This window comes from Apteryx mantelli, chromosome 4 (genome assembly GCF_036417845.1).
Source record: "Apteryx mantelli isolate bAptMan1 chromosome 4, bAptMan1.hap1, whole genome shotgun sequence".
Lineage (NCBI taxonomy): Eukaryota > Metazoa > Chordata > Aves > Apterygiformes > Apterygidae > Apteryx > Apteryx mantelli.
Genome location: NC_089981.1, coordinates 48,738,781 through 48,748,699, shown reverse-complemented (window position 1 = coordinate 48,748,699; position 9,919 = coordinate 48,738,781). Strand labels below are relative to the sequence as shown.

At 39.2% G+C, this 9,919-nt stretch overlaps 1 protein-coding gene across 1 annotated transcript in view; it reads right to left on the bottom strand.

The window, feature by feature from the left end:
- Positions 1–9,919, bottom strand: part of STARD9 (StAR related lipid transfer domain containing 9) — a 115,312-nt gene that overhangs the window by 19,926 nt on the left and 85,467 nt on the right. Inside the window, exons 22-23 of the mRNA XM_067296498.1 lie at positions 5,584–5,774; positions 438–918 (exon numbers count right to left, since the gene is read on the bottom strand). Of these exons, the coding sequence (XP_067152599.1) occupies positions 438–918; positions 5,584–5,774 (672 nt within the window). The remainder of the gene's footprint in view (positions 1–437; positions 919–5,583; positions 5,775–9,919) is intronic.

Below are 9,919 nucleotides of genomic sequence, written 5' to 3'. Positions count from 1 at the left end.
AGCCTCAAAGTCCAAGCCAGAATCACCCTAAAGATATAAATACTCTAAGGGAAGAGTTTGACCATAATCAAGATAAAATGGTGCAGAAATTAGTATTTACCAACAGTCTGAACAAGGTAAGAACAGAGAGTTAAACCAGTTCTAGAAAACATTCACACTGGGGTAAAACGTGCAGAAATGCTTGAGAGAGGAAAGAAAAAAACACAGTGAGAAAGACAATGTCATAGGGCTAAATAGGGAATGCACAGTACAAATCCTAGCAAAAGTGACAAAGAGCTCCAGTGTGACATACAATATAGTAAGTTTGTTGATATCACAAGTTTTAGGATTGTTTCAATAAGTTGAAAGGCATTCTGGCTTATAGGTGACCAGTGAAAATATCCTGAATTTAAATTACTTTTTTTAAGTGCCAGAGGAATCTGTTGATGTTAACTTACCTGGGTACATGGGGCAGATGGAGGTTACAGAGTGAATGCCGCCTGTGCTGCAAGGAACTTGAACCCAGTGACTTCCTTTGCTTTTCCAGTTGATGATCCCAAGAGGCTACTGCAATATTTTGGTTCAGGACTGGGGATTGTTTCACGCTGTCTTCGTTTAGCCAGCAGCTAGCCTCCAGCTGCTGTAGGTTTTGCTTAGCTTCCAGTAACTTCTGCTTCTTGACTATCCTTTCCAGCTGGAATTTGACCTTTTTCCGTCGTATGCTTCTTTCTGCCTTTTTTAGGGAGTATCTTCGCAAGAGCTCCAGCTGCACCAGTCTCTTCTGGTTCTGCTCTAGCAGGGAAGGGCAGATTTCCTGCCCCCCAGTACTCTGTACCTCAGCCTCTGCGTACAGTGTAGATTCTGTTTGCACAGCAAACTCCCTCTGTTGCTGTTGCAGGGCAGCCAGTTGGTTATTCTCATCTATAAGCCACTGCTGGTCTGTAAACAAAATGATTGAAAGAAAGTAAAAATAATAGGGAAAAAATTATTACTATTTTGTTTCTTAATTTAATCAGCTTTGAGAGCCCATTTGAGAAAATAGCTATGCAGTAGAGCAAAGTCTTGACAAGACTTTGAGAGAAAAATGTATTATTACTGCACAGTACTGAAAGCCTTTCCATTGGGATAAGGACTCAGCCAACTGCAAGAAGGCAGGATGAGTGCGGGGTTGGCTGCTAAGGCTAAGGGAAACTGGTGGACAAGACCTTGTTTGTAAGAGAAAAGTGAAACACATTCCAATTAGATACAGTGACACAATTTCTCACAGATTATACTCAAACATCATCTCAGTTTTGTTCTTAAAATGGAAATATTTAAAGGGCCTAAGTTCAATTCTGTGCACTTTCAGGCACATGGTATATATTCACACTAAGGAACTATGACTTCAGTAGCTTTTTATTCTGAAATATGTTACTACTTCTACCTTAACTATTCTACAGTCACATTTTAAGGTTTGCATGTGTTACTTAGGAAATTAAGGTATGTGTATTGAGAACAGTTTTCAAGGGAACAAGAAGAGAATGTCATATAGAGGTGAATAGAGCCTCTCTATGTTAAGACAGGGAGCCGAATTTCATAAACATGCTAACAAGCATTCAACTGGTAAATTCCTACATTTTGAGTAAAATATATGCATTTCAGCAATCTTAAAATGCTACTGACCTCTCATCATAGTGTTTGAGAGTTTTACAACTGTTTTAAAACAAACATTTCTCTCTGTGCCTCTTTGGTCCTGTGCTTTCCTCTTTAGAAGATATAATTTGACTGAAGCAACAACAAAACAAAGAAACCTTTCAAACTATTTTCTTAAGTCAGGCTAAGGGAATTTGTGTTCAGCCCAGAAAAACAGCAAGTTCTGTGCTTGCTCTTATCAGTGGCAAGTTCAGCAAAGCAGTTCCAAACCTGAAGACTCGACCTCTCCTCGCTCAGGTCAGGATGTGCATCATTCCCAGGGACAGCTGCCTGGTACAGTTGGGCCTGCAGATGGGCATGCAGCTGTAGGAGTGGGTTGCAGATGATGCTGTAAGGGAGCCTCTCAGTAGCTACTTGCCAGCCAGTTCTGCCGACCCCTCTAAACCCATCAGATGGAAACCTCCCATGCATCAACAAACACCGAGTGGTATCTGGCTGAGGTAGAGCAACAATCACAGAATTTGCTATCTATTGTAACTACATCTGCTCCAACAAGCACTTGCCAAAACAGACTGATCAAAACCCACATATCCTGTACATGAGCACCTTAGTGTGTCATGTCCTGGAAATGAATCAAGTGCTCTCATGGTAACTATGCAGGTGAAACCAACACCTTTACCTGCCAGGGTGAACATATCCAGACAAGCTCATATCACCAGCTGGTGCATATTTTTCATAAAATCACCACTCCACTCCATAAAGAATTAGCATCTCCCCTTTCACGCATGTGCCCTATTATTTCATAAATGCTAAATAAATACGGTCTTCTCACAAACCAATTGATTAACCTCATTAAGTTAATCTCAAGGTGACTGTTCCTCACTTCTAATTAGCTTGAAGTTTGCTACTTCTTCCTTAGCAGAAGGGCCCATATGCTTCACGGTTTGTCCATTTGGTAACAACTATTTCAGTTTTGATAATAAAATGTTACATCTGCTTGCATACTTTGACTTCTCTGAATATTCAAAGAACCTGATCTTTGCAGTCAATGGGGAAGTGGTAAGAAGTGCAGAAGACCAAGTTGATTTGTCTTTAAATCCTCAGACAAGACCACTTTATTCCATGCATGGGATGTGCTTAGAGGTTTTTTAGAGTGCCCTGGTTTCAATCTCAGATGTGATGAACTGCAACAATCAAAAATAAGGATTATCAAGTAGATCACCACTAGCAGATTATAGCCAATAGCTTGGACACAATCTCCTGAAGAAGCAGAGTTTGTTCATTTTTATGCTGCTATAAATAGATACATAATCAGTTGTACAGAGGAATCCAAAAAGAATCTATAGCTGACAGCAATGTAAAAATCACAGGTAAGGTTCCTCCATAAGCAGCGCATTTCTCAAGGACGCAAGCTTTTCAAAGCACTTCCATCTTCCCAACAGCAACACTTTTTTGGCTGGGTTCAGCTTCAATCTGCAGTCCTTTATTGAGGAACTAACTTTACATATTCAGGAGGTTAGGAAATAAGAGATATTTAAGCTTGATGTGATGAATGAGGGCTACCTGCAGCTTTATATAAGGCAGCTGAGCTGCAAGAGAGGAATTTTTAGCTGTGGCAGTTTCTGTAATGTAAAAAATATAACTATCATTAGTGCACAGGCATTGCGAGGATCACTTGCTTGGTGGCTACTGATCTTGTTAAACATCATTAGCCATCCCTGCTCCAAGGAGTCTCCTGCCCTGTTTGCACTGGCAGTGATGCGCGTGGCACATGCACAGAGGTAGGGATTCTAGCTCTAGGGTTACTCTGTAGATAAAGGGGAAGCATTTTAGTCATGATCAGTTTTTTTCTTAATAACATCTTTAACTTTCATATGGAAAACAGTTTTCTCAACTCTTCTTCTCGAGGTAAAGAGTCGTCTTTCGTGTGTTTCTAGCAAGCAGGATATCTGGCAGATGAGCATCTCTGTAACAGAGCTGCGAGCTCTAAGGTTCTAATTACACTGCTCACAAACTTGCCTCCATCAGGACCTGAGAAACAGAGAGAGCAGAAAAGGCAAGAGCATTTTGGTGAACTGCCAGCTGAAGATTTCTATTTGGCTGGGAAAAACTGCCTGCCTGGCTAAGCTTCTCATGAACACAGCTGAAATAGCAGAACTGGATAGGAGCAGAGAACAAGTCTACAGAGTCACAAAATAAAGATGCTTTGAGGGAGCTTCCCTGGTTCCCTGGACTACCTACATAGCCAACTTCTACCTCTGCTACATCCCTTCTCCATAATTTTCCCTTCAGTTTCTTCCTTGTGGTTGATGTAAATGAAAGGTGATGGACCACATGAGTTTGGGTCTGACAAACCTCCAAAAATTCACAGGCATCTTCCTCTTCCAGAAGCCAAGAGCAGATTTTGCCAAGTAGAAAAGGTGCTTTTGCATCAGGCATACTTTGCTTGTCAAGAAACTTGGATCAAATAATTCATTAGAAGAAAATGAAAGAACACTGCTACCACCTTATTTCAGTGATCAAAAACATGTCAACATTTAAGATGTTCCCGGATCAGTCTAAAAACTCTTTAAGAGGCAGTCCAACCCCACCGAGTCAAGCCTTGCTGAACGTGTCTGTGTGCGAAGCAGCAGCTCTAGGGGCCAGGAGCCACTCGCAGTAACAAATGCCTCTCCAAATATGTTGTGGCTCCACCTTCTGACATAGCTATTTGCCATTCAAAATCTGATCACTGATGTAGCCTTTAGCCCTCTTGCATACCACACACTATAGAACTTCCTAGAAATAATTCCTTTCTTTTTATTTTTATTAATTCAGTATTAGTTTAAAACAAGATACCTCAACTTTGCCCTAAGCTTTCAAAGGATTCCTCAGCTTGAAATCCTTTGAGTTTTCAGATGATTTTGGCATACAGCTGTTAGTTTGTGTCAGACCAGTAACACCAATATTTTACCCAATTACTTTCAGGTAAGCACCAGAACAGTATCTTTCTTTATTCTGGCTTACATGATATATATGCAGCACATCACTGATCATCCTAGAGTCCCTGAACAACAGCTAATCAATACCCTGAAAAAAAGCAGAATTGTTCCCACCCCCTTCCAAATGCAGACAGACAAAAGACCCTAATATAACAACAACATTGCGGCTTTAACCTAAAATGAATTAAAATGTGTTTCAAATTCTTCAAAAAAATTCTTGCTGAGAACTAAAGAAAACCTGAAAGTCTTTCGCTATAGGAGGTAATGGCATCGTCAAAAGGTAAAAGACAATAATCCTTAGAGAGGCCAAATAAGTTATCTCACAATAGCGCAAGTGCTGCACCAGTTTCCTGTTTGTTTCTATGTTTGGGGGGGGGGAGGCAGAAGTCCTGACTATATTAAAGAGTAGCAAAAGTCTCCTTCCCTTAATTGGGCTGGGATTTTAGCTTAGAACTTCAATGTCCCACCATCTCAGATGTATTTTCTTTGGTTTCATTGTGTAAAACTCACGTGGCAACCACAGATAATTCAATTTGAGTTATGGTCCTATGCTATTATTTCTCCTATGACCATCAGTTTCACAGTGGAATTCATTAAAAGCCTCATGTGAAGATAGCCTGTGCTACCTTCCAGGTGACATCATTAACGAAACGCATAGAGAGAGCACGTCAAGCGACGTGTCGCAGTTCCACGTGTCAGCTGTCTCAGAGGGCTCAGTGACACAGGGGAGCAGCACGCCAACTCTCAGCACTCACCGGCAAAGCTGATTCAACAGTGCTGCTGGGGCACTGCAAAGAAGGCACCTTAGTCCTGTTAATCAAAGCTTGATAGCTGCTCTCAAGGGAAAGGCAATTATAGAAGAAAACTAGTAATAAGTGGTAATAAAAGTTCCACCCACAATACAAAGCATAAATAGGACAAAAACACCATGAGTAATGAAAGACGACAGCAATGAAAGGGAAGTGAGAGAGGGGAGGAGGCAAGCACCCACTTTCTTGGATCTGTTGGTTGATTAGGGCTTGGTCGTTTTCTAGTTCCCGCTCTGCTTTGATCTGTCCCGCGAGGATCTGCTGCTTTAACTCCTCAACATAGAGCTGCTGCCGTTCAATTTGTTTTCTGTGGAAAGCTTCCTGGTCTCTCAGTTTCTGCTTGTACTCTTTGTGCACAGCATCTATCTCTCTGCTGTTAAAAATGCTGTTAGTGAATTTAAACCAGAAAAAAACACCAAACATTTGTAACAAAAGAAGTCATCTTACTAGACACAGACAGACAACATTCAAGATGTTGTTTTGTTCAATAGAAGTGCCAAAAACTCATGATGGTAAAGTAGCTGTGTATATACATGTCACAGTAGGCCACAACCCCATAAGCATCAGAAAAAGCCAGCAAGCATGAACTTTCTCATGATGAAGCATAAAATTCCATCACCAGAAAGATAATAGCAAAAATAATTTTAAAAATACTATCACTTGTCATTTTGCTGCAGATCTTCCTAAAAGGAACTTGGGGAGAGGGATTGTTTATATGTTACAAAACTTTATAACCACTATAGAGGGTGTTTTTCATCTAAGTACCTCAAAGTGCTTTACAGAAATGACATTCTTCTCTTTACAGTTCAAAAATATTTGACTTGGAAAGGGTTACAGGAATTGTGGAGATTACACTGAAAGTCTCTGGCAGTAACAAGAAGAAAAAAAGGTATCTCACTAAGTATATCTCAAAAAGTTTTCTATCTCTTATATAACGTTTTATATCTCTTCATATCAATATCTCACCCAATTCTCTGCTGGATGCTACCACTACATTAGGTTACTGCTTTTATATTCGAAGCAGAATTATAATCAGAAAAGTGACTAACTTGTGAAAAACTTGCTTAAAACCCCTCCAACAAGTTTGTTTCCCAACTATGTGCCAAAATTATACACATACACACACACTCTCTGTAACAATCAAAGTAGTCTTAGCTTAGAAATAAGCTTAATAATAAGTCTTAGTTTAGTAATCTGGTTTTACCTTAATGCATGGCAGTATTGGCTATCCATTGACACTCTGGAAAAAGGGACATCTATCCTCTACCTTTCTGCATATCAGCAAATTCTTAACATTAAAGTTATATTTATGGAGGTGATGCATGATCTCTGCTTGCCCTTTTGTTTCTAAAAACCACGTTGTTGCATGTAACCTCAGTAAATTCAAAATTTAAGTCTTGAAAAAGATTTGTTAAAATATTTTACTAATGAATTAAATGATGTATTAAAGTATATTCATTATTCTTTTAAAGAGAGCAAAGATATCAAAGCTTTATAGAGTCCCTGAAACTATAAAGAAAACAAAAATATAATTTCAAAGGGAATGCTGTGGACATACCATGTTATTTGTGAAATTATTACCACTACAGAGGCCATCTTCAAAAGCATGGAAGGAGCATTTGGTCTTTGCTACATAGAAATTTATCTGACCATCTTGATCTAGAGCCATAAGTGTGTGTTTGCAGCAGTCATTTCTACAGCAACAAATTCTTATATTTGAAAAGAAGAACTTGATTCTGTGCGCTAGATTAGCAGGTGAAACAATTAAGCAACCAAATTCCACAACTCTCCCTGAATTTCTGTACACAGAACATCCACTTTCACTTTCTTAAGATGCACAAGGAAATCTTTACCACATAAAGGCCTTACAATAATTTAAAATATTACTATGACTTTCTCTTGCACTCACCTGAGAAAAACAGAATTCAGTTTGTTTTTAATGTTTATGTAAATGTAATGCTAGCAAGAGTAGTTGAAGAGTAACATCTTCTGTTCAATTAATTTGATATTGCGCAAACAGCCAGAGTGCAAACTTCGTCACTGCCATCTGCTGAAGGGTCTACATCTCTTTGGGACCCACAAAAACAAATTACAACAAGAATGGGCAGCTCCGTGATCCATTCAGTCCTTGGCTTGGATTCAGTCCTTGTAATTTCTTCTTTAAAATGAACAGTAATTGAGCCTTGGGAAATTGGACTGAGATCTCTAGCTTGTTATTCACCTGAAGTAGGTTTGAATTCACACTTTACTGCTGCACTGAAAGACTCTGTATGTCCATTACAAATCTCAAGCTATTTTCACCCCCAGGAAACTACATCTGGCCTAAAGAACACATAACACGACCGCTGCGAAATGCAGAGCTCCCTCTCCTGATTTGCATGTACGCCATGCCATCAGCAACTGGGGGATGAACTCAGAGGTTAAAGGTAGGTCAGTGAAGAAGAGGAATCACTTTTTGAACGTAAAGGTAAATCTGAAGGGTCTTATTTAGGAGAAGCTCCCATGGTTTTTATGATAACTCTGAGGGACGCTTTCCCTGAATAAAGTTTCCAGGATATGTTCCTTATTTTCCAAGGTAAATGTAATGGAGCAGCAATAGAATCTGGAGGTTGAAGTACTGATGGGAGACAGAAGACCTCTCTAACTTCGGAGCAGTTATATCACTCTCTGTGCTTTCACGTACTTAGGTCACAAGCTGTCCAGGGCAAGGACCGCCTCTGATGCCTATACACTACTTATACACTACTTAATGTAAAAGAGCCTTGGTGTCAGCTGGTCTTTTCTTGCTGATATATTAAAAGTAATAAACCTTAATAGCACTGGTATATGTTAAGTCTCTGCACACACTCCGAGGATGAGGAAGTCTTTAGCCTGTTTTGCTAACAGACATATGAAAGCTCTGATTCTTGTGGTGGTATGAAATTTGAAAAATCTGAGCCTAAAATTGTTACTGAACAATTACATGACCTTGGACAAGTCACTTAGTCTGAGATGTTTGAAAGAAGCAAGTGCATTCATCCAAGAGGAGTGAGGAGGATCTATTAACCTTATCAAATACCAAAACAATCCAGTATTAGAAGAGCTGGTTTCTATTCGTTTATCATTATCAGCAGTATTCCATACGAGATTGAGGAAACTGAGTAAGTCAGTGCCAATAAGGCTGAAAAAGCAGAGCTTGATAATAAAACAGTAAACAGAATTCTTGTTCTGCAACTGTTTTCTAAAACTAGATAAAATAAGATCCCTTTTATAAAATCTCTTGTTATTCCTGACTGTGACTTTCTGCTCTCAGCCATGCTTTACCATAAATCAACCTATAATATTTTAAACTGTTTACAAATCAAAACCCAGAACATTTAAGTATGTGAAACAAAGCATTTCAACCCAAAGACCTCAAAATGCTTTGCAGAGGTAGTTAGGTAACGTCTGTTTACAGCTGGGAGAGGGTAACAAGCTCTTCATATGCTTTCCAATAGCACTGACCCCCTCCCCCCATATTACAAAACATCAGTGCAAACAATGCCCACAAAGCTGTGCTTCCTTGCTGTTCTCAGCAGCCCTCGCGTAGTCGCTCATGTGCGTGGTATTGGCTTTTTGCTGAACTGACACAAAGCCCCAAGAGCCTTCTCAAAAGGCACATTTGTGTGCACATGCAGCACAGCACTGGGCTGCCCAAACTAATGTTGACAGCTCTATACTATCACTAAGCCTCCTAAAGGCAAAGAGTACAAAGGCATACCCATACCTCACTTTAAACCTTAGAAAAAGAAATACAGAACTATTATTATGTATGTTTTGATGATGCAGTTGGTTGGTATGATTAGCTCTTTCTCTAAAGTTAAAGTTTCTATAGTAAATGTAGGTGGATTGTCTTACCATTGGTGAAGGCATATATACTAGTTGCAGTTCTTTTGCTATTTCAGTGTCTTTGTCTCATCTCCTAATTTTAATATTACCAAAAAAACAACCAAACAAAAAGGAGACGACAACAAAAAAACCAGACAGGGCAGTAAGGACAGGCCCAAATACCTGAATATAGAGACTGAACATTAAACAGCTTTTATGAAGTCGCTTCTTAAAGATGGTTTTCTCAAGTGAAACAAAAAGATAATGAAAATTCATGCACTGCCACTTACATAATACAGGTATGGCAGAAAATGGATTTTTTTTTTTTTTTTTTTAACTGGTGGTGAGACTACTGCTCTTGAGAATAAAATGCCTGGCTGGTTTGGGATACAGACCTGCCTCTCTCAGATGCTGTTGAAACCAAGAACATGAATTCAGAATATTCCTCTTGTACTTTGGAACATATCACAACATGCCAACATACCCTTGCTGGCTTGTGAAAATAACACCACAAACTAAACTTAAAAATGAGGTGACAATGGCCCCAAAAGCCTGGTAGCTGAATCACCAAACAGACAATTTAAAGATCAATCAGTTTGTGAAATACATATTTGAATAATTAAATAATTAAACTAAACCCAAACATCACTAATTTATTAAAAAAACACAATC